The 25,955-nt window shown below is 40.8% G+C and overlaps 1 protein-coding gene across 1 annotated transcript in view; it reads left to right on the forward strand.

The window, feature by feature from the left end:
- abca2 (ATP-binding cassette, sub-family A (ABC1), member 2) overlaps positions 1-25,955 on the forward strand; it is a 402,151-nt gene that overhangs the window by 368,507 nt on the left and 7,689 nt on the right. The window contains exons 33-38 of the mRNA XM_048613349.1: positions 1,398-1,576; positions 2,066-2,207; positions 7,369-7,503; positions 10,749-10,852; positions 21,721-21,813; positions 25,382-25,484. Coding sequence (XP_048469306.1) covers positions 1,398-1,576; positions 2,066-2,207; positions 7,369-7,503; positions 10,749-10,852; positions 21,721-21,813; positions 25,382-25,484 — 756 coding nt within the window. The remainder of the gene's footprint in view (positions 1-1,397; positions 1,577-2,065; positions 2,208-7,368; positions 7,504-10,748; positions 10,853-21,720; positions 21,814-25,381; positions 25,485-25,955) is intronic.

Consider the following 25,955-nt stretch of genomic DNA (forward strand, 5'->3'; position numbering starts at 1 on the left):
GATCCGAAACGTCAGCTTTCCTGCTCCTCTGATGCTGCTTGGCCTGCTGTGTTCATCCAGCTCTACACCTTGTTATCTCAGATTCTCCAGCATCTACAGTTCCTACTATCTCTGAAAAAGTAAACTCAGTCTAATGGTTACTGTTGAGTGTCAGTAAATCCCATCTGTTTCTTTCATTGACAAACATCTGCTGTCCTTACTGGTCTGGCTTACACCTAACTCTAGATCCACAACAATGAGTTTGACCTCTAAAATTTTAAAGTACATTTGTTGCACGGGTTTTGGATGTTGTGGTTGGTTGGCTTGCCGAGCTGGTTCGTTGCGGTCATGCAGTGAGAAGTGTAGATGGAGTCAGTGGATGGAAGGTTGGCTTACATGATGGACTGGACTGTGTTCACAACTCTCAGTCATTTCTTACGGTCGTAAGGCAGAGCAGTTCCCATACCAAGCCGTGGTGCAATCGGATAGAATGCTTTCTATGGTACATCTATAGGTTTATGTGCTGCCATATTCTATGTAACTCCATGTAAGCCTTAAACAAAAAAGGTAGCACGTTATTATGATCTGGAAGGTACTGCATGAAATGGGTAGCGTTAGAATATTTGATAATAATTTTCAAAAGAGAATCATATAAATGCTTGAAGAAAATTTACGGATCATGGGGCAGAGAGCATGGAAGAAAGCATAATTAAATCATTCTTTCAAGGATTTGACATAGGCATAATGGAGTAAATAACCTTCTGTGGTGAGAGTTTGCCTCCAGCGTGGGACCAGCTTATGTTATGTTATATCCTGTAACATGGGAAACTGGGTGTGGATTTCATGCAATCGAAGAATCCAATAGATATTTATTACAACTATCACACACAAATATTGTATCGATAGGCACGCACATGTCCGGGTTAACATTAAACGATGAAGCTGCACAAAGTAGAATGCTTCCAATACTACACCATGCTTCAAGTGATTGCAGTTTGGATGGAGTCTATAACCTTTATCCACTCTTGTCACATGCTATGACATAGTGATGATGTCCGGATGTTTCTAAAAAGCATACTGACATAATGATTTCCTAAAGGGGCACCGAAATGCTGACCGTGAGGCATAACACAGTTGAGATAAATAGTCATCTTGGGGCTGTACCTAATGTACATTGAATTCCCAAAAAAAGTGCCTCATCTTCGTAAATGTTGGAACCATACGTAAAAATGTGCCATTCAGGAAGCTAAAGTGGATCAGTTGTGCCAAAATTTCTAAATGTACAGAAATTCCTGGTTAATGATTGACGGGGATCATGCATCCTGCTTAGTTGTGTTCAGTCACCAGACTGTAAAATCAGAAAACTGGTATTCGGCTCTGTTTAGACTTGACACTCGTTCTAACTGTGCCTCCTACAGGTGTACAAGTCTCGTAGGATGGGCAGAATCCTCGCGGTGGATCGTTTATGTACAGGCGTGCGTCCTGGGGAATGCTTTGGGTTACTCGGAGTGAACGGAGCTGGGAAGACGACAACATTCAAGATGCTGACTGGCGATGAGAGTACAACTGGTGGAGAGGCCTTTGTAAATGGAAACAGGTAAATCAAAGAAGTGGCTTTCTTCTGCAGGAGAAAGAAAGGTGCTTGAAATTACGTTAAGGGCCAGGATATCCAGAGGGGATTTGGGGAAAATACTTTTTCACTCAGTGGGTGGCGGGAATCTGGAATGCACTGCCTGGGCAGGTAGAGGCTGGAGACCATACAACCTTTAAAAAAAATACTTGGATGAATACTTCAAATATCGTAACATTCAAGGATGTGAGACAAGTGCGGGAAATTGGGCTTAGTGCACTTTTAGTGGTAGTTAGGTAGTGCAGATTCGATGGGTCGAAGGGCCATTTCTACACTGTATGAATCTATCTTTCTTTCTTTCCTTCTCTCTCTCTCCATCTCTATCTATCTATCTATCATGATCAGCTCTCAGTCATCATTTCAGCCTTCGTTTCAAGGGAGAAAGTTCAGAGTTAAGCAGAACCATGCAGGGTGGCACTACACGACACTCACCTTCCTGTTTTTTGTCTGATACAGTATTCTCAAGGACCTGCTGAAGGTACAGCAAAGTATTGGATACTGTCCACAGTTTGATGCTCTTTTCGATGAGCTCACTGCCCGGGAACACATGGAGCTCTACACCAGACTACGTGGAGTCCCTTGGAAAGACGAAGAGCGGGTGAGAGTTGGGAAGAGGGCCACAAATCACATCAGCACTACATGGAATTTATGATATCCCGCACGGACAGGTCATTCAGCCATGCTGGTCCATGCCAGCATTATTTTTTAATTCATGTTCGGTAGGATACAAACTAATCATCCATTCAACATAATGGGTGCACAAAACATAAAATTATCGTTATCGAAGGGAATTAGATGGTAAAATAAATGCATTGAGTCTCAAGTATTTCCCTGAAATTGTCTTAAAATGGAATATCTATCATGTCAAAATCAAGATCCTGACTGCAATGTGGCAGCATTAGTGTTTTATATAATTGGGTTATATCACTGTATTGTATAATAGAACGTTAATATTTTATTGAGTTTGTGGAAATATAGTGAATCAAGAGCTATAGTCGAGACATGAGAGGAAAATACTAAAATGGGAAATGAAAGTAGAAGGGACAAGGGGAATAAACTTACGCATAGATGACAGTGAAGACTAGATTTCACTGTGATAATTAAAAATGTATCTGAAATCGTACAGCTTTCATAACAAAACAAAACAGCTGATGGAGCTCAATGATGCAAGTATAAATGAGTATACCTTTGAGTACAGAAGTTGGGACATTATGTTGAGTTTGTGTAAGACATTGGTGAGACCACTTCTGGAGTACTGTGCTCTGTTCTGGTCGCTGTGTTATAGAGAGGGTATTATAAAGCTGGAGAGGGTTCAAAAGAAATTTACCAGGATGTTGTTGGGAATGGAGGGTTTGAGTATCGGGAGAGGCTGGAAAGGCTGGGACTTATTCTACAGGAGCATAGGAGGTTGAGAGGTGACCTTATAGAGGTTTATAAAATAACGAGAGGGTATAGTTAAATTGAATGGCAGGTGTCTTTTCTCTCGGGTGGGAAATTTTAAGACAGGGGACATATTTTTAAGGTGAGGGGAGAAAGATTTAAAAAAGACGAGCAATTTTTTTTACACAGAGAGTGGGTTGTGTGTGGAATGAACTTCTCGAGGAAGCAGTGGATGCGGGTACAATTATAACATTTAAAAGATATTTAGATAACTACATGAATAGGAAGTGTTTGGAGGGATACGGGCCAGGGGCAGGCTGGTGGGACTAGTTTAGTTTGGGATTATGGACTGGTTAGACTGAAGGGTCTGTTTCCGTGCTGTATGACTCTACAATTCTATCCTGATGGATTTAATCATAGAGTATTAAAAGAGGTGGCTGTTGATGGAATCAAAGTATTACTGTTAATTTTCCAACATCTGCTAGTTTCTCAAAAGTTCTGTCAGAGTGGAAAATAGCAAATATAATACTTCTATTCAAGAAGGGAGAGAGGCAGAAAACACGATACTATAGGCCGGTTAGCTAGACATCTGTCACGGGGTGGGGCGGTGTGTGAACAGAATGTTTATGGAAGTTGTATCTGGCCACTTGGAAAAATTCAAGATAATCAGGAGGAGTCAGCATGTTTTTTTTGAGCAGGAAATCGAGTTTAATCAATTTATTGGAATCCTTTGAAGAAGTGACATGTGCTGTTGATAAAGGGGTAACTGTAGAAGCACTATAATGCGATTTCCAAAAGACATTTGACAAGGTGCCACATGAAAAGTTATTACACAAAGTAGGAGCTTGTGGTAGAAGAACATGATGAATGTAGTCCAGCAGGGTATTGCACTGGGCCCTCAGTTTTTTTGCATCTTATGTCAGTGACTAAATGAGGGGAGAAAAGGCATGGGGTAGGTACTTTAGCAGAGATTGAAAAATATTTAGGAAAGTGTCTTGTGAAGAAGACTTAAAGATACATATAGGTGTGTGGAGTGAGTGGGAAAAACATCTGGCAGCTGGAGTATAATGTGAAAAGAACTGAAGTTCATTTTGGCAGGAATAATGAAAGAGCAGAGAATTAATTGGAGAGTCATCACAAAATTCCAAGGTTCAGGGGGAGCTCGGTGTTCTGGTACATCAGCTAGTATGCAGATACAATAAGTGATTAAAATATCTAGTGGAATGCTATCCTTTGTGTTCTAGACCAGGTCAGACCCCCCTCAAAATGTTTTAAGGCAGTGGTCTAGACCCTAACTTTTTCTTATTTTAATGGCAAATGTGAAGTGCTGTGTTCCAGATGTAATTCGATTGGTCAAACTACTCAACGTTAAGCAAAACATAATTTATTTAAACACTAATAACCTAGAATAATTTAACTCTTTTGGAAAACTTAACAGAATAACATGTACGTTAAGTATTGCTAATTAACTGTTCCAATATAGTAACATCCCGTAAACACAAAAAGGAAAATTCAGAAAAATAGATGTTATATAGGTAACTCAGCAGCAGAGAGAAACCCCAGCTTCTTGCTGTGTCTGAGAGAGGAGAAAGATAGCTTCTACTTCTTCAAACCCACAACTGCCTAAAGTTGAACATAAAAACTAAAAGAAAACTAGAAATCCTGGTCTATGAGAGCTGGCCACACCAGGCTGCTTCTATTGTTCTAACTTCAAAAAAAACCAAGGCCTCACAAACAGTTTACGTTACTGGCTGTAGACAGCTCTGCACCTTGGTCTTAAAACCTCTCTTCAACAAAAACCAGGATAAAATAACCTCTTAAAGCCACAGCACCATCACATTTGTTACTGAAGCATTGAACATATTGGCGAGACCATATCTCTAATGCGGTTTTGATCTCCTTATTTAAGGGAGGATGCCAATACATTGGAGCTGGTTCAGAGGAGGATCATGAGATTGATGCCTCAAATTAACTGGTTGACTTGTGAGGATAGGTTGAACAGACTGGGCTTGTTTCCAGTGGAGTTTAGAAAAGTAAGGGGTAACTTGATTGAAATGTTTGCGATCCTGAAAAATTTTTCTTTTTACTTGTGGAGGAGCTCAGAACTGATGAGCACTGTTTTAATATTAGACTGTGTCCTGAAAAGGCAATGAGGAGGAGTATATTTTTACCTCCTCAGTAGGTTCTTCAAATTGTGAACTCTATGTCAAATGAGATGGGGGTTATGGAATATTTTCAAGATGGAAGTAAATAGATGCCTGTTCAGCACAGGGATGATTGTTATTAAAAAAGTGATATTCAAAACACAAATGAATCATCTATCTATGAGTGACCAAGCAGATGAAAGCTCTGAATGTCCTCGTCCTGCTCCTCATTAATTTCCTTGATCTTCCATTAATACCATCAGTTTATGGTTGAGTTTCACCTCGGGAGTTACTGATAAATCACAAAGGAACACACATTCACACAGTAAAATATGCAGAATTTTTATGGATTGCTACAACCATTAAAGTTTTCTGTTTTAGTGTCAATGAGATAGCAGAGCAACTTTTACTGCTTAGTGGGTATTTGTTGCTCGAATTTACAGAAACAGGCTACTTACAGGGTAAAGCATTTACTCCTCATCAAACCATCTTTCATAGTACAAAACTTGGTCCATTTAACTTGTGATGTCAATGGAAAGTAGTCCATTGGAAGAATGCAGACACCATTCTTAACTGAAAGAGGAAAAATTCCAGTGTACTCTGAAATCTGAAATGGACAGTAAAGAGATTTATAGTCTCATCTCTTAAAGCCATAAGAAGATATCTTCCTGTCAATTCTTGGAACAATAAAACATCAGTTACTTTTCTTCAGTGATGATGAAATTGTACATTGAATGACTGGAGCATAAAATGAAGTAAACTTGCCTCAGTATTTCTGTAGAAGGTACAGTACAATTAAGGGGTATATGAAGCCACATTATGTTCCAGCCACAATATTACAAGAATACATCAGTGAAATACTTTTTGTTGGCTCCTTGGTACCAGGTTGCACACTAAGCAATCCTTAAAGTCTCAATAGGAACTTCTATATCGTCATAGAGTTGTACAGCACAGAAACAGACCCTTCGGTCCAACTCATCCATGCCAACCAGATATCCTAAATTAATCTAGTCCTATTTGCCAGCATTTGGCCCATATCCCTCTAAACCCTTCCTATTCAGTTACTTATCCAGATGCCTTTTAAATGTTGTAGCTGTATCAGCTTGCACCACTTCTTCTGGCAGCTCATTTCATACATGCACCACCCTCTGCATGAAAAAGTTGCCCTTTAGGTCAATTCTAAATCTTTCCCCTCTCACGTTAAACCTATGCCCTCTCATGTTGGACTCCCCTACCCTGGGAAAAAAGCCTTGGCTTTTCACCCTATCCATGTTCCTCATGACTTTATAAACCTCTATAAGGTCACCCCGATGCTCCAGGGAAAATAGCCCCAGCCTATTCAGCCTCTCTCTACAACTGAAACCGTCCAGCTCTGGCAACATCCTTGTGGATCTTTTCTGAACCCTTTCAAGTTTCACAACATCTTTCTTATAGCAGGGAGACTAGAATTGAATGCAATTTTCTAAAAGTAGCCAATGTCCTGTGCAGCCGCAACAGGATATCCCAACTCCTATATTCAATCACTGATCAATAAAGGCAAGCGTACCAAACACCTTATTCACTATCCTGTCTACCTGCAATTCTACTTCAAAGGAACTATGAACCTGTACCACAACGTCTCTTTGTTCAGCAACACTCCTGAGGACACTACCATTAAGTGCATAAGCCCTGCCCTGGTTTACCTTGCCAAAATGCAACACCTCACGTTTATCTAAATTAAACTCCATCTGCCACTCCTTGGCCCATTGACCAGTCTAATTAAGGTCCCGTGTACTCTGAGATAACCTTCTTCACTGTCCACCACCTCTTTTGGTGTCATCCGCAAACTTACTAACCATTCCTTCTATATTCACATCCAAATCATTTATATCAATGACAAGAACCAGTGGATCCAGCACCAATCCTGGTGGCACACCGCTGGTCACAGAAGTGCTGACATTAAAAAGGAAATCCCTCTAACAGCTGGCCTTAGTGATTTGCTGAAACAAGACACTGGTTGGGCAAATTCCGACAATACAAATAACTGACTGGAATTGGACAGGGCCAAGATGGTGCTACAAAAAATGGAATAAAAATATTAGAAAGGATGCATCATATTGTTAATTCCTAAAGTTCAGATATGTTTATTAATTTGTTGATTTAACTTGAAAATTTTTGCCACTCTTGCAGACAGGGTGTTTTTTTTTTGCTTAAATCATACACAAGCTTTTTATCTTCTTGATTCCATTTCTGTAGGTTATAAATTGGGCACTCGATAAACTGGAACTTACAAAGTATGCAGACAAGCCTGCAGGAACATACAGTGGTGGCAACAAAAGGAAGCTGTCTACTGCCATTGCTTTGATTGGCTATCCTTCTTTAATTTTTCTGGTAAGGTTTGGAATACAGCAGGTCAATACATGTTGTTCAAGTTCCAAAATTATTCTGCCAATGTCAGTATGTTGTAAGTGCCGTTACCTGACCAGTTTTGGAGTCAGCCTAGCCATGACAGTGTGCACTCAGTGTGGACTCCAAGTGTAGAGTACAGAAGAAAAGTCTCAGTTTGTCTGCCTTGATTCCCAAAACTATCTTCATTGTTGTCTTAATGCATAACAGTACTATGGATCCTTCATGGCCGAAGATAGAGATCGCGCAGTGTCTTGGATACAAACACAAGTTGCAATGTCATTAAAAAGATTGTAAAACAGCCCTATTCAGTAATGGTATTAATTTACTTTGCCTTGAGCTAAAACTTCTTTGAAAGAATATTGCCAGTTAAGTTTCATGGCCATATGCTTGGGAAACCAAATATACCTCGGTATGCTTATTATTTTCAATGAGATGCAGTTTTTGAATATATATGTAGTGGCTACAAATGCACACTCTCATAAAGCAATTCTAGTGTGTTTTCTTGGAGTAGTCTTTGTTTGAATTAAAAAGTACATACCAGCCAGCTACAGATATTTGACAATTCTTGACTAGCTTCCAAAAAGTGTGTTCAACTTGTTTTGGTGAGTTTTCAGTACTCATCAATATAGTCATTACATGCTTCCTCATGAGCTTATATCGACTTTGCAGAGGTGGCGGGGAAGAAATTTTTCCAAAGTAAAAAGGAAGTGGGAGAAGAGACAAACAAATTGATATAGATCAAAGAATCACCTTTGAAAGATTGCAGACTCGAATTGTTGTACATTTTCCACTGAAATTGATGCACTGTCTCAAATTTGGCAGAATTTGCTTGGGAATGGGTGTGAAATGCCACGTCATATGTCATGGTGAGTGGGGGGCACGTGGTGGGTGGTGAGAATCTATAATACTCTTCATAAGGAAGCAGAAAATATATGTTAAAGGCGCATACAAAATGAAAGACATAAGAGAATAGAAAATAACACTTTGAGAATGTTTGTGCAGAATCAATGGCAACATGCTGTGCTACATCATTGGGAGATACTGAGTGATGAAACATTTGTGCTTGTCCCCAGGAAACCCAATCATGCTTGTTCCGGTTGATTTAGAATCGCACCAGAACAGACAAATTGTGCTTACTGACAATTTCACCATGCCCAAGAATTTTCCACAAGTAGTGCATAATGAACATGGATTCCTTGTCACATTTAAAACAAGCTACTCAAATGTTAACCCCTTCAGTATATAATTGGTTCTCATTTACAAATATTCACTGCTGTAATAGTCTGTGTGAGATTTTTCTTCTTCAATTCGCTCATAGGATGTTTGATATTGCTGGTGGGCCAGCATTTTTTGCCATTGACTAGTTACTCTGGATGACATGGTGTTGAGCAATTCATGTGCTGTAGGTAAACCCACAATGCTGACAGGGAGAAAGTTACATGTTTTAACCCCCAGCGACATTGAAGGAACAACGGTATATTTCCAAGTCAGGTTGGTCAGTGGCTTGGGGGGGAGCCTGCAGATAGTGGTGTTCCCATGTATCTGCTGCCATTGTCCTTCTAGATGGAAGTGGTCATGGGTTTATCTCCGGTGTTGCCTAAGGAGCATTGGTGAATTTCTGCAGTGCATCTTGTAGATGGTACACACTTCTGCTGCTGAGCATTGGTGTTGAAGGATATGGGTATCTGTGGATGTGGTGCCAATCAAGTGTGTTCCATTGTCCTGGATGGTGTGACGTTTCTTAAGTAATCATTAATTTTGGAGTCAGTAAGGTAGTGATATGTCGTTCAACTTTGTAATAACTTTTTCTCCTCTTTCTGAGCAACATGCAAAAGCTCGGTCAAAGGTTTTAAAGGGGAATTTAAAGGAGGAAAGCGAGGTTGTGGATGAGAATCCAAGGAGACAAAATCAGTAAAGACCATGAGCTCTCACAGTAGACAGTGAGGGAAGTTGGGTGGGCAATAGTTCATTGGAAATAGAATCATGGGAGCTGGGCCTCATCAGTAAGATGAGCTTGAGGAGGGCATGGAGGCAGGTGAAAGAGATACGTGAGAAACATGAGTGTTCAGGACTAGAGCAGGGGGCAAATATGCAGGAAGTTTCTTCTGACAGATCAGAGAAAGGTGGGGAAGGGTGCAGCGCAAGGAGCAGATCTAATAGTCTCAATCTAAGTGATAAACAAGCCCATGAGTTCCTCACAATTTTTATGGAAGGTGTGATAGCAGAGACAGAGAAGAAGGGTTAAAGAAAAGTTTACATTAGAGAATATAGTTATCCTAACATTCCTGGATAATCCTGAACAAAAGAGTAGCTTTGGAAGATGAGATGTTATGTGGTCAGTCAGATTTGGTGGTGAATGGCTTAAACCAAATATCTAATATAACTATTCACACCTGCACCTTGTGGACTTTGGGAAGCAGACATGAGCCTGAACTAGGGAAATGGCAGAGTGAAAGAGAGTAGTGGTTTTGATCAGGACTGGGGTATCGAAGATGGAGGTGAGGGTATGTTTGAAAAAAACCATTGCTGAAGAACATTGTGGTGAACAGAGGCCCAGAAGCTAGAGTGCTGTGATTTTGAAAATGCAATTTGTGAGTGAGTTGGGGTTAGTTTCTTTCCAGGGATGGACGCAGTTATCGAGTTTAGAGGGGACAGGGAAATGTACTTTGAAAGCAAAACAAAGAAGTGATGATAACTGTTCTCATCTGCGACTGGTATAGTGGGCGTAGCTAGAATATATGAAGTAGCAATGTCAAAGGGAATGGCTGTGACTATGGGCCGAGGGGTCTATATAGATGCAGTAATTACTAAGAGGAGAGAGAGCATGATCATTTCAAACAGAAGTTAAAATACACCATGCAGAGTCTGATGGAGGAAAGCTGTGAAGAAATCTCTGATAAATATTTATAGTTCATGGATAATCCATTGCCCATAGAAAATAAGGATATTAAATGACAAGTGAGAAGGGTGGGTATGATGAGATGTGACTGTCAAAGGAGGAGAAAGTGCCAGAGGGATAGGGTTACAGACACTCACTCTTTGCCAAGCATTTTTACCGCTCAATGACAGGCCAGTATATTTGATATTTAGTAGATGCCCGTCATGCAGTTTTTACAAGTACTTCTGGACAAACAGGCCTTTTTTGAATCTCGTTCTCCACGTTCTTGGGCATTTTGCAAGTTTAAATGCTGCACTCTGTAAATTACTGTTTTTCTGTTATATTTCAGGATGAACCAACAACAGGAATGGATCCCAAGGCACGGAGATTTTTGTGGAACCTAATTCTTGACATCATTAAGACCGGGCGTTCAGTGGTGCTGACATCACACAGGTGTGTCTTTTGGATTGGATGCAAAGTTGCCACTTTATACTTCCTTTCCAGAAACAAAAAAACAAGATATCAGTACCCACATACAAAGACATCTTACAGACTGCTTAAGTGTTGACTTATTACAGTATTGTAGATACATTGTGGACAAAATATTTGCAAACTCTTCCCTGGTGCAATTGCTTTATATGGAGTCAAATGACTCTTTGGCAATGAAAGAGGAACAAAAATAATGAATTAGACAACACAAGATGAGGCCATTTTATCTGTCATCTCTGCATCAGCTGTTTGAAAATCTATTCCAGTAGGTCCATTTCCTTGCTCTTTCCCCAAAGCCCTCCAGGATCTTTTTTTTTCATGTTGCTAACCTCTCAGAAATGACTCTTAATCCTACCACCACCTTTTTAGAAAGTAAATACTAATTCATTGCAATTCACTGTGGAGAAAAAAAAATTCCTGCTTATTTTCTCCCTACATTTTTTTCCCAATTACCTTAAATCTGTCTCTGATTACTTACCTTTCCACCAGTAGCAGTTTCTTCCTAGCTATCTACATTACAAGAATGATAATGTTGCACAGATATTTCATTGGCCATGAAGCACTTCGAGAGATCTGGAGGTCATGATGCACAATATCTTAATATGGGGCTTGCTTGCTTTCTTGACCCTAAGAAAACCCTTCTTAACTTTAAACAGGTCTGTCTATGCTGTAATGATTTTATGATGGCCCCTCCTGTAAAGTTCTTTCAAGACGCCAAAAAAAACTGGTATTTTGTTTTGTGATCTGGTACTTTTTTTTTATCAGGTTGAAATGAAACAATCACAAAGGTTACAGGTCAGAAATCATGACCAAAAGAAAAATGGGTAAAGCTTGCTGTCTTAACATTTAAGAACCATCTAGACGAGGATTTAAAATGTCAGACTGTGGACCAAGTGCAGGGAAATGGGGTTAATGTAGTTTGGTGTTTGTTGATCAGCATAGACATAATGGGCCAAAGGGCCTGTTTCCATGCTGTAGCTATTAAAAAGCTTAGTTCTAAGTCTCTAAATCAGAAAGTACGGGATCTCCAGCGTTCATGTTTAAAGAGTTTTCGGTGAGAACTAGTGAGATACTTGTTATGCATGTTATTTTTAGTCTTATACTATATTTGGACAGCAAAGGGTGAATGTTTGCCTATACTTGCCCAACAGCCAAAAGTAAACTCTGTCAAATTCACCAGAAAGCGTTTAGTTTAATGACTGTGCTTCTACTTATTTGGCAATCATACTTGTGTAAGTCTTCTTCCAGAACATTAGATTATTTCAGGGTAATTCTGATGTACACCATGTGTTGCATACTTGAGAAACCTTTCAATAACACACCCAAATCCAAAGAAACCATTGTTTCTAAGCCAACTACTGAGTAATAATGTAAAGTTGTCAGTATCCTTTTCATGGGAAGCACAGAATTTCAAATAACACAGGTATTTTTGAAAAAACTATTCCAAATATTTGAATAATCTGATTCTTAGGTTTTTGTACTTGCTGTAAAATTACTGTCATCGTTTCTCAAATTCCTTTTGTGTGGTTCAACAGATTCTCAAACATTGTCAGAAAAGTCAACTTTATTAGAATATTATGTTTACTCATGAGCAAACCCCCAAGTTGGTATGTCTGATCTGTAGAAAATTTAGCTTGCTTTATTTTTCCGTGAGGTGAGATCACTCATGGTTTGCTGCATTTTGTGAAGGATGGCCAATTAAGTGACTAGCTTTTGAGGGCTTCAGTAACAGTAGGCTTGTGTGTTTTATAAACAAGGAGCTACCTGAACCACATTAGGATGGGGTTTAACGTTGTTATCCTCCCTTAGTGTCAGCAGTGCTTCAGTCTGTGCCATTGGGTTACATCTCCCATGGTGCATTCTGGGAAGGGGTAAACAATGATATTCACTCAGAGCTAGGAAGCTGCCAGGGGAATGTGTTGACAACAAATTACAAGACCATTCAACCCATTGAGTCTGCTCTGCCATTCAATCATAGCTGATATGTTTCTCAACCTCATTCTCCTGTCTTCTTTCAATAACCCTTGATTCCCTTACTAATCAAGAGCCTATCTATCTCTGTCTTAAATACACTTAATGACTTAGCCTCCACAGCCCTCTGTACCAATGAGTTCCATAGATTCACCACCCTCTGGCTGAAGAAATCCCTTCTTATCTCAATTCTAAAAGGTTATCCCTTCACCCTGAGGCTGTGTCCTGGGCTCCTAGTTTCTCCTACTGTAGGAAAAATCTCCTCCACATCCACTGTGTCCACAACACTCAATATTCTGCAAGTTTCAATGAGATCCTGCTAAACTCCATCTAATACAGACCCAAAGTCCTCAACTGCTCCTCACGTGACAAGCCTTTCTTTGCCAAGATCATTCTCGTGAGCCTCCTTTGGACCCCTCCAAGGCCAGCGTATCCTTCCTTTGATATAGGGCCCAAGTATTCTAAATGTGGTCTCACCAGAGCCTTCTGCAGCCTCAGCTGCTGTTGTATTCTAGCCCTCTTGAAGTGAATGCTAACTTTGCATTTGCCTTCCTGACTGCCAACTGAACCTGCACATTAACCTTAAGAGAATCCTGATGTAGCTTGTGCTTCAGATTTCTGAAACCTTCCCCCATTTAGAGAATAGTCTCTGCCTCTATTCTTCCATAAAAAGTTCACAACCTCACACTTTCCCACATTGTATTCCAAGTGCCACTTCTTTGCCCACTTTCCTAGCCTGTTCTTCTGCAGCCTCCCCGCTTCCTCAACATTACCTGTCCCTTCACCTATCTATGTGTCATCTGCAAACTTAGCATCAAAGCCCTCCGTTCCTTCATCCAGATTGTTAATGTATGATGCGAGTAGTTGTGGTCCCAACACTGACCCCTGCAGAACTCCATTAGTCACTGGCTGGCATCCTGAAAGAGATCTATTTACCCCTACTCCCTGCCTTCTGCCAGTCATTCAACCCTCTATACATGCCCTTATCTGATATTGCTACCTCCTGCACAGCACCTTGTCAAGGGCTTTCTGGAAATCCAAACAGATCTTGTCCACTGTCTCTCTCTCGTGTAACTTGCTTGAAGAAGTCTAACAGATTTGTCAGGCATGATGTCCCCTTGACCGAACAGTGCTGACTCAGCCTTATTTTACAATGCACGTTCAAGTGCTCACCAATGTCATTCTTAATAATGGACTCTAAAATCTTACCAAAAATAACCAAAGCACTGCAGATGCTGGAAACCATAATCAAAATCAAAAACTGCTAGAAAAACTCAGCAGGTCTGGCCACATCTGTAGGGAGAAAGCAGAGTTAACATTTTAGATCCTGTGACCCTTCTTCAGACCTGATTGTAGTGAGGAAAATGTTGGTATATTTGCTGGAGGAGGGGTGGAGGGAGGGGGGAAAGGGTAAGCGATAAGTGGAACTGGAGCCCAGAGAGAGAGAACGACACTCTGGCAAACAAAGGAGTGGGTAAAGGTCAGTCTGGGAGAATGGATAGCTGTTGTTGGGGACCTTCTGGGCTCAATGTTGAGTCCAATAATTTTAGGGTCTGAGCACCTTCTTCCATGTCCTAATCCCAACTCCCACACACCATGCCTTGTCGTCACATGGATTGCTGCCACAAGCAACACATTGTCAGTCACTAACATTCTTCCACGCTGCTTTTACCCAGTCCTTTGTCTGCCCAGAAGATTTTCCTCTCTCTCTCTCAGCTCCATCTGCAACTGTCTTGCCCCCACCCCAACCCTTTGTAGCATATATACCAATCCTTTCCTAGCTACAATCAGTTCTGAGGAAGCGTCATTGGACCTGAAATGTTAACTCTGCTTTCTATCCATAGATGCTATCAGACTTGCTGAGTTTTTCTGGCAATTTCTGAATTTGTTTCTCAAATCTTAAAAATGGCCTATAATTTCCTGTCTTCTGCCTCTTTGCCTTCTTAAACAGGGGTGTTACATTAGCCATTTTCAAGTCCTCTAGGACCCTCTCTGACTCTAGTGGTTCCTGAATGATGACCACCAATGTCTCCACACTCTCCTCAGCTTATTCCTTCAGAACTCTGAGGTGTAGTCCATCTGGTCTGAGTAATTAATTCAAATTCAGACCTTTCAGCTCCACAGCACCTTCTCCTTTGTGATGATCACTACACTCACCTCTGCTCTCTGACTCTCTTGCAGCTCTAGTATGCTACTACTGTCTTCCACCATGAAGACTGATACAAAGTACCTATTCAGTTCTTCTGTCATTTCTTTGTTCCCCATTACTATGACTTCAACCTTATTTTCCAGTGGCCCAGTCTCTACTCTTGTCTCCCACTTACTTTTCATATATTTAAAAAAAACCCTTACAATCTGCTGTTATATCAATTGATAGCTTATCCTCATATTCCGTCTTTGCCACCTTATTGATCTTTTAGTTGACCTCCACTGTTTTTAAAAGCTCCCTAATCCTTTGGTTTTATCTTGCCATGAGGCTGCAAGAGAGAGCAAGATTATGTGACATTACGTTATTTTCTGTGATGATGGTGTGTCATTAGTCAATAAGTGTTAATGTTAACTCCTCCCACTACATGGCCTGCATTATAAAGACCAGCAGCAAACACAATATCTTGGGAGGAATTATGTTTTTTGACAGTAAAGAATAATATGTACATGGAAACCAAACTGGTTTCAAAAAGGACAAATGAAAGTCTTGAGTTATTATCTCCTGCAAAGCAAGTGCATGAAGGCGTTATTTCTGAAATGTTGGATGTAGCATCTGTATGTTTGTTGCAATTTCATTCACCTTTCTTCCGGTTCAACCAACTTGCAGTCTGTTTCAATAAACCAAATCAAGCAACACTGACTGTGGCACCAATAGATACTAAAGCCACTTGAAGTAACAAAGTCCTTCTTGTGTGACATTCTTTCAATAACATTCACAGCCAGTAGATAGAATTGAACTGTGAACATCAAAAAGAAGGGGGGGGAGAAGCATGTGAAAGAACTCGAATGAGAAAATGCACACCAAATCTGTTCCTTCCATAACCCACGTACAATCTACCCTGTGATGTACTCTCTTCTGCCCCCTCAGGCAGGGATTTTCAACCTTAATAACAAGGAGTCTTTTTGTAAATTTCAGTCAAAAATGCAGAACTATAAAAGTTGTAATACTGCTAATTAAATGGCAATAACAATGAAAAACCACAAAAACTTCTAATTTTTTTTTACAAAAAAGGTTGTTATTTGAATAAGACTTTCTCAGAAGCTGAAAATGCATCTCACATAGATCCTGGTTAAAAGAAGGGAGCTGAAGGTAATGTTACTGAGTTAATAAGCCAGGGCCCAACCAAATGCTGCATGAACATTGAGTTCAAATCCCACCTCGGTAGTTGGTGGATTGTTAAATTTTCTTTTAACTTCCTCCAATATTATGTCAGGTCGCCAGATACTGGCTAGCCAGCTGGATGTCTACTGCTACTTTTCATTTGCCATTTGGTTTTATAGCCACCTGGATGCCCTTTCCATCTGGGTGGGACATGGCTGACCAGAAGTTGCTTCCCAATTTTTAGCACCTGCTGTAGGCGTGTTGTGGAAGGCTTTTTACAGGTTGATCATCACGTTGCAAATGTACCTTCCATAGCTGGCACATCCTGGCACTAGAACCTAGAGCCTTCAGGCTCTGAGGCAGGGGCGTTACCCTTCACCATAAGGCCTCCTAGTTGGTGATATTTAAATTCAATGACTAATTCTTGAATTGAAAGCTACTGTCTGCAGTAGTGACTATGAAACAATAGTCAGCCGTCATTAAATTCCAGCTGGTTCACTAATGTTCTTTGGCGAAGGAAATCTGCCATTCTTACTGGTTGTGCCAACAATGTGACTGCAGACCTGCGACAATGTAGTTGACTTGTAACTGCACTCTGGGGTGGTCTAGCAAGTCAGCATCAGGACAGTTTGGAAGGGGCAACAGGAGCTGGCCTTGCTGGGAGCACCCAGATCCCATTTTAGGTGGCACGGTGGCTCAATGGTTACCACTGATGCCTCTAAATGGGGAGAAAATTCAGAAATCTGAAGTGCAAAGGAACTTGCGAGATCTAGACTAGGATTCTGTTAAGGTAAACTTGCAGGTTAAATCAGTAGTTAGGAAGGCAAATACAATGCTGGTATTTATTTCGAGAGGACTAGAATATAAAAGCAGGGATGTACTTATGAGGCTTTATAAAGCTCTGGTCGGACCACATTTAGAGTACTGTGAGCAATTTTGGGCCCCATACCTCAGGAGGGATGTACTGGTCCTGTAGCGAGTCCAGAAGAGGTTCACGAGAATGGTCCCAAGAAGGAAAGTCTTAACATATGAGAAACATTTAATAACTCTGGGTCTATACTCAAGTTTAGAAGGATGAAGGGGGATCTAATTGAAACTTACAGAATACTGAATGGCCTGGACAGAGTGGATATTGGGAAGATGTTTTCATAAACAGGAGAGACTAGGACCCAAGGGTACAGCCTTAGAGTAAAGGGAAGACCCTTTAAAATGGAGATAAGGAGAAACTTTCTGAGCTGGAGAGTGGTGAATCTATGGAATTCATTGCCATAGAAGGCTATGGAGGCCAGGTCATTGAGTATCTTTCAGACAATGATAGATAGTTTCTTGATTGTCAAGGGGATCAAGGGTTATTGGGAGAAAGCAGGAGAATGGGGTTGAGAAACTTATCAGCCATGATTGAATGGCGGAGCAGGCTCGAGGTGCTGAGTGGCCTAATTTCTGCTCATATGTCTTATGGTCTTATGGTCTCACAGCGCCAGGGACTCCAGTTTGATTCCACCCTTGGGCAACTGTCTGTGTGGAGTTTGCACATTTTCCCCATGTCTGCATGGGTTTCCTCCAGGTTGCTCCAGTTTCCTCACATAGTTCAAAGATGTGCAGGTTAGGTCGATTGGCCATGCTAAATTGCCCATAGTGTCCAGCGATGTGTAGGCTATGTGGGTTAACCAGGGGAAATGCAGGGTTACAGGGATATGGTAGGGGGTGGGTCTAGTGGGATGCTGTTTGGAAGTTTGGTGCAGACTTGATGGGCCGAATGGTCTGCTTCCACACTATATAAGGACTGTACGATTCTATGATCCCGTGTTTTGCAAGTCTGCAGAAGATTCTGTAGCAGGTTTTGTTGTAAATATGATACCTCATTTCTTTCATACTCACTTAGCTAAATGGGCACATTCTGAGCTTGCTGTGGCAATTCTGTTGACCATCTCGCAGTCAATGTAGATATTTCTGGAGGTTCTGTCATAGAGTCATACAGCACAGAAACTGACCCTTCAATCCAACTTGTCTATGCTAGCCAAGCTTCCCAAGCTAAACTAGTCCCATTTACCTATGTTTGGCCCATATCCCTCCAAACCTTTCCTATTCATGTATCTGTCCAAATGCCTTTTAAATGTTGTAACTGTACCTGCTTGTACCACTTCCTCTGGCAGTTCATTCCGCGTGTGAGCCGCCCACTGTGTGAAAAAGTTGGCTCTCGGGTCCCTTTTAAATCTTTCCCCTTTCATCTCAAAAATATGCCCCCTAGTTCTGAACTCCCCTAACCTAGGGAAATGACTTTGGCTATTCATCTTATCTATGCCTCCTTTTGATTTTATAAACCACTATAAGGTCACCCCTCCACCACCAACGCTCCAGTGAAACAAAGGTCCCAGCTTATCCAGCCTGTGCCTATAACTGAAACCCTCCAGTCCTGGTAACATCCTGGTAAATCTTTTCTGAACCCTCTCCAATTTAATAATATCCTCCCCGTAGCAGGGCGACCAGAGCTGTACACAGTACTCCTTACTGGGTTATGAATGCTGGCACTCTAAAGGTCAGAGATGAATAAGAATTCTCACCATGATTCTGAGAAACTACATAGCCTCTATTTTTACCCAAATACTTGTGTGGTTTTCTTAGAAAAGCATGAGATATCAAAATCAATTCAGGTCAGAGCCATGACAAAGTGTACTTCAACACTACAAAGCATCAGTGAAACAGTTCAGGAACTGAGCCGAACTTCTGGGCATTTGCAGTGATTATTAGACACTGGAGGGAGAGGAATTGGACAGTTGGGAAATGTACCTCTGGTATCGGCTGCAACAGAGCAACTTTAATAAGCATTGTGGTTTCCACTGAAGGAGGGGCCTATCAGGACAGAGATCAGTCAATACCACATCAGGTACAAATCTAGGCAAAAGCATACCACAGATGCTGGAAACCTGAAACAAACTCTTCCAGAAAATCCAGTCGGGGCTTGTGAGGATAGCGAAAAAAAAACCATTGTATTTTTTTTAAAACTCTTTTTCATTTTGTGGAAGCATTGGCTTTTTGACATTTAATTACTATGTTGGGATATTTGAAAAGCTTTAAATAAACCTTTCAATCATTTAGTTGTCTTCATTTTAGAATGCAGCCCCAATTTTGGTTCTCCTTTTGTATACCTAGTATGGGAACAGTTTACTGTGAAGGTTCAGTTTTCAAAATTGCCAGGAGCAAGCCAATTATGATATCAACTGAGTTAACCATGTGTAATTTAGTTGAAATGCATAGTCAGATGTAGTTTTATTTTGTAACATATCACCGACATATTGTTCAGTGGGATAAGATTGTACTTTGTGACATTAATAATGGACATCTCAACATTTGTATGAATTCAGTGTCCATTATTTTAACTTGGGTTACCCACTCTAAAAGAAAGATTTGTAAAAAGATATCACCTTTCATGATATCCCTCATCATTTTACAGCAATCAACTGCTTTTGTAATGTTGTCACTAGTGTAATGTAGGAAGTGTGGCAGCCAATTTACGTAATGCCAAGTCCCACAATAAAAACAGAAAATTCTGGAAATATGCTCAGACAACTGTCTGTGTGGAATTTGCGCATTCTCCCCCTATCTGTGTAGGTTTCCTCTGAGTGCTCCAGTTCTCTCCCACAGTGCAAAGATTGGCAGGTTAGGTGGATTGGCCATGCTAAATTGCCCTGTAGCATCCAGAGATATGCAGGCTAGGTGGATTAGCCATGGGAAATGCAGGGTTACAGGGGGAGTATATCTCGATGGGATGCTCTTTGGAGGGTTGGTGTGGATTCGATGGGCTGTATGGCCTGCTTCCACACTGCAGGGATTCTATGACATGATTCAGGGCAGGCAGTATCTGTGGAGAGAAAAACATTTCGAGTTGAGGGTGATCCTTTATCACAAGCACAAAGAACATGAACAAGACCAAATTATCTGTTTTGATGTTGGTTGAAGAGTACATATTGATCAGCTAGACATCAGGGAAACATGAAAGATGATTCATTCGGATCTTTCACATCCTCTTGAGCAAACAGACTGGGCTTTGGGTTAACATCTGAAAGACAACCCCTCTGACAGTGCAACTTTGGAGTATTTGTGCTCGGGGCTTTGGAGTGGAACTCAAACCCAGAACCTTGTGAGGCATGAATGCTGCCCATTGGACCACAGCTTAAATTTTATTGAAATGGATATAGTTTTGAAGTTAAAATAGCAGACCTAATATTTTCATGAAAATGTATTAACTCAATTCCACACCACTATTGGAATTTATCCCAATATCTGACACTATCTTTTTAACATTATTCTGTGGTGTACAGTGGGAAATTAAGTGAATTGAAACAAAATTCTGTTACTCTGGGAGTAGAGTAAGTTGATCTAGTCAGGTCTTGTGCAAACAGGCAATATGGATCAGCCATATATTATTCACAGCATGTGATGGTAAAGTAAGTGAGTTATGAGGAAATGAATATCAGGAGCAGAAACAGAGTTGCTGCAGAAACTCTACAGGTCTAGCAGTATCTGTGGACAGTGAAACAGAGTTAGCATTTCAAGTCCAATATGACTTGTCTTCAGAACTCTGAAGAGTGATACCAGACTTCAAGCATTAACTCAGTTTCTCCCTCTCTGCCAGACCTGCTGAGCTTTATCAGCAATTTCTGTTTTGGTTTCATAATTCCAGCATACGCAGTATTTTTCTTTTGAATGAATATCAGGCGCTGCAGGTAGAACCAATCCATTGCCTAGCATTTTGCATCACTTTAAATTTCTACCCCTTTCTGTAAAGGCACAGGCTGAACTGGAGCTATTTGAAAGTAGATACATTTCAGTATGTACAAACTAAATGGAAAATAATTAGGCATATTACTGACAGACTCGCTCATCGAACCATAAGAGATGGACAAAAGCAAGTGTATGATAGATGCTGGTCTGAATTCACAATAATTATGGAAATTAAATTGTCAAATTTTGCCAAGTACAAACGGACAAGCAGGACACATACTGGAGTAACATCACAGACTAAAATCCTGAGATTTACTTCTCTGTTAAAAATTGCGAACATAATTGTTAATATCACTGTATAATCAGATATAAGGAGAAAGTACCTCTTTGTCTGTTTAAAAATTCTGATATCCATTTTCAGTTCAATAAACATTAAGATTTTGCACGCAAAACACTGTCATACCTGGTTGAGAACCAATTGGGTGATAATGCAGTGCACTTTTTTTTTGAACAGAGACAGCTTGAAATGATTCTGTCTCTGATCAGAAAATGTTTCCTGTTAACATTAGGTGCTCAGAGTAGAATTCTGTCATTCTTCAGAATTGTGGCTTTCTGAATGAATATGAAACCACATTCCATTTTGTAAAAGGACACAGCGCGTAGCTATGAGACGTGACCGTTTCACTGCAATCACACTGTTGCTAAATAAATTGAAAAGACAGGCTGAGCTAAAGCGGAAATATTTTTCGCCATTGTTTGTCTGTGCTTTGCAAATTGGTGAGGGAGTGGGAACATGTTATCTTTCATCTGTCCTTTTTAAACTCTGCAGCATGGAGGAGTGCGAAGCACTGTGCACGAGGCTGGCCATCATGGTGAATGGACGCTTCAAGTGTCTTGGCAGCATCCAGCACTTGAAAAACAGGTAATTTAGCACAGAGATAACACGGTGTAGAGCTGGATGAACACAGCAGGCCAAGCAGCATCAGAGGAGCAGGAAGGCTGACGTTTCGGGCCTAGACCCTTCATCAGAAAAGGGGGAAGGGAAGGGGGTTCTGAAATAAATAGGGAGAGAGTGGGAGGCGGATAGAAGATGGATAGAGGAGAGGATAGGTGGAGAGGAAACAAACAGGTCGAAGAGGCGGGGATGGAGCCAGTAAAGGTGAGTGTAGGTGGGGAGTTGGGAAGGGGATAGGTCAGTCCAAGGAAGACGGACAGGTCAAGGGGGCGGGATGAGGTTGGACCAACCTTGAAGGTGTAGCCAACTTCACCACATCTACACTTCAAGAGTAGGGAAATCAGCCTGAGGTGATTTATGTTGGGTGGTAGGTTAAAGGTGGAACTAACTCTGGGCAAATTGGAAGAGGTGATCAAAAGATTGACTTTAATAGCCCAGTTGTTTTTAAAAAGTAGATAGTGTAAATTTGACTCCAGCAGAATGTTATACCTGATACGATTGTACTTATGTTATTTTCCGTAATACAAGAAACTGGTTGTGGATATCATATTGAAGAATCCAAGAAACAATTGTGACAACTAACTATAAGGTACAAACTCTGCACTCCTCAGGCACACATATGTCTGTACATCGATTCAGCTGTTGAGTTAAAACACAGGACTATGCTTCCCGCTTCCCATAGAGCACCATGCTTCATGTGATCTAAGGCAGGATAGAGTATGACACCATTATACCCTCAGGTCATGTGCTGTGATAGAGGGATGATATAATGAGCATGTCCCTGAAAGGTACACTGAAAGTAAGACACAACACAAGAGTAGAAGGTTAGCAGAGTTACACAGCAATGGTATAAAGGCTTTGCCATCAGTGGTGGACAATGCATAGAGGACTGAGCAAGGACTCAATGGGTCTCTCAATTTTTTTTGTATTTTGAGTTAAGGCTGTGGAAGTATTTGAGGACCAGGGTTTTAAATCCAGTGCATTGGGAAACCAGGGGTTGGAGAACAGGATGGAAAACTGGTAGAGTTGATCACTATAAATCGGTAAGAAGGAGAGGGAGGATGGTGAAAGGTGAATAGAACGTAGAGGAGTGCAGGATCACAGCACTGTAACTGAGTTTTGAACAAACTGCAGTTAATTGAGGATGGATGACTGGAGATAGCAAAGTGACAGAAATGTGAACGTGAAAGCTGAACTTAGTGAGCAGTGGGTGATGCAGTAGTAAGTGGTTTCTGCTTGTAGATCGTACGTGCAGTTTGAAACTCAGCCGTGGGTAGCTTGAATGCCACAGCTTCTTAGATCTAGGGTAGGGACCAAATATTTATGGTTATTGCTGTTTTGAATTTTAATTTCCCCTGACTGATCTCAGTGAGACAATCTATCAGTATAGAGAAAACAATGTTGAGGGAAGTGAGGAAGTCTTGATTTTGGAGATCATTAGTATAAACCAAGAAACTGGCATTGTTCCAAGGCATCGCAATGATGGGTGGCAAATGAATGGAGGAAGAAATGGCTCAGAGTATCATCCTGACGGTAACTGTGTGTTAGTGAGAAGAGCAGCAGTCTCTCAAGATGTGCAGGACTGTGTTAGGATCCATTAGAGTGGCAGCAGCTGAGACCAGTCCATTACAATTGGTTGTTCACAGAGTTGCTGTGGAGGCCATTTGGCCCATCGTGCCTGCAGTAGCTCTTCAAACTTTATCACCTTGTGCCAATCTCCTGCTTTTTCCCATACCCTTGCACATCATTTCTATCCAAATAATCATCTAATGTCCTTTGAAACCCTCAATTGAATCTGCCTCCACCATATTTTTATACCCTGACTATTCGCATAACACCCTGTGTCTTTTGCACATCACTTTAAATCTCTGGCCTCTCCCTCCCCTTGTTCTTGTTCCTTTTATGAGCTAAAACAGCTTTTCTCTATCCACTCTGTCCAGCCAGCTCATAAATTTGAAAACCTTTATCAATATTCTTCTTAACATTTTTCTCTCCAAGAACAGTCCCAATTTCTTAAATCTATCTTCATAACTGAAGTTTCTCATTCCTGGAACCATTCTTGCAAATCGCTTCTGCACTATCTCCACTGCATTCATATCCTTCCTATAATGTGGCGTCTACAACTGTACACAATACCCCATATGAAATCTAACAACTTGTACAAGTTCAACATTACCTGCCTGCTCCTGTACTCTATACTCGTAATAATAACACGGAGGACACTGTACGCTTTATTAATTGCTCTCCTCCTGTCCTGTCACCTTCAATGATCTGTGCACATTTACACACAGATCTCTCTGCTCCTGCACTGCCTTTAGAATTGTGCACCCTATTTTATATTGTCTTTCAATGTTCTTCCTACTGGACTGCATCACCTCATTTCACTTCATTGAACCTCATCTACCACATAGTTGCCCCCTCCACCTACTTGTCAATGTCCTTTAGGAGATGGACACTGTCCTCTTCACAATTTATAATTTACAATTCTTTCCAAGTTTAGTGTCTCCTGCAAACTTTGAAATTGTCCTGTGATCGATATCATTAATGTAAATCAGGGAAAGTATGGGTCCAATACCAACTCTTGGGGTAACACCTCCACGTATCTTTCTCCAGCCAAAAAATATCAGTTGACCATTGCTGTTTGTTTCCTATCACACAGCCAATTTTGTATCCATGTTGCTATAGTCCCTTTTTTACCATGAACTATAACATTTCTCACACGTCTGTTGTGTGGCACTATATCAAATGTCTTCTGAAAATCCATGTATACCACATCAACAGCATTGCCATCATCAAGCCCTTCTGTTACCTCTTCATAGAAATATTAGCTGCTCTGAGGGTTGGGAATGAGAGGTAAGATAGAAAATGCAAAATAGAATAGGAATTGGATGGTGGATGGGTGGAGACTACAAAGTCGAATGAAAGGGAGAAGGAAGGGGAGCAGCAGGTAGAGTGCAACTGTGGATGGATTTGATATAACTCAGCTGATAGTGGTACCTCGACATTAGACATTTATTGGTACAGTATTTGTATTTTTCCTCTTTCTCACATTTCAGCTAAGGGAGTTCAATTGAATCAAAGTGGTAGATCTGGGTCTAAATAAATTATATATCTAAAATATGTATTTCTTTTAAAGTCCATACATCCATCGCAGCTTTTACATGAGAGGGTTTTGTTTTAAAAAAGTGTGTTCATCTACATTTGGATTGTGTCGATGTCTGAGATAGAAGCTTTAAAGAAAGGAGCAAGAGTAGGCCAGTCAGCCCTTCGGGTCTGCTCCACCATTCAGTGTTATCACGGCTAATCATAGAGCTCAAAAACTGATTTCGCCCCATACCCTTTGATCCCTTTAGCCCTAAGAACTACATCTAACACCTTCTTGAGATTCTGCCCTTTGAGCTCCATTTAAGGTCAGTGCATTTGCACAAATTCTTCCATACTGCACTTCACACAAAATTGTGAATGTAAGATGATGGTCATCTGATTTTAAGATGGATTCAGATTGGTCACCGCTTCTGTTTTGCTTCTCCCTAAGGTTTGGCGATGGTTACATGATCACTGTCCGCACCAAGGCCAGCTTGTATGTGAAAGAGGTTGTCCGCTTTTTCAACAGAAATTTCCCTGAAGCAGTTTTAAAGGTAAGAATTCAGCTGAAATCTATCTTCTTGCTTGATTTGTTCCTATGCATAAATAAAGGCAATGGGGAACACTGCCATTGTCCTTTTAAATGATTGGTATCACACCATAGAACTTTGCCTCTATGCTCCTTCCCAATCCAACAGTGCAAGTACACTTATCCTGGAAAGGTACCCCAGTTAGTTTGTCCGACTAAATTATGCATTACCATCTCATTTGCCTATTTCACATTGGTTAAATGATCCTCTCACTATTTCTAACTCGAGCAAAGTTTTTGAAACAAGTTCAAACCTGCCACATCCAGTTGTGAACGGTTCTGAACAATTAAACAGCTCACTGGAGGAGGAGGCTCCATGAATATTCCTATCCTTAATGAAGGAAAAACAATCACTGGTATCAAGAGAGGCCAAGCAGCATCATAGGAGCAGGAAGGCTGACGTTTCGGGCCTAGACCCTTCATCAGAAATCTCTGA

The sequence above is a fragment of the Rhincodon typus genome, chromosome 28, assembly GCF_021869965.1.
Source record: "Rhincodon typus isolate 14 chromosome 28, sRhiTyp1.1, whole genome shotgun sequence".
Classification (NCBI taxonomy): domain Eukaryota; kingdom Metazoa; phylum Chordata; class Chondrichthyes; order Orectolobiformes; family Rhincodontidae; genus Rhincodon; species Rhincodon typus.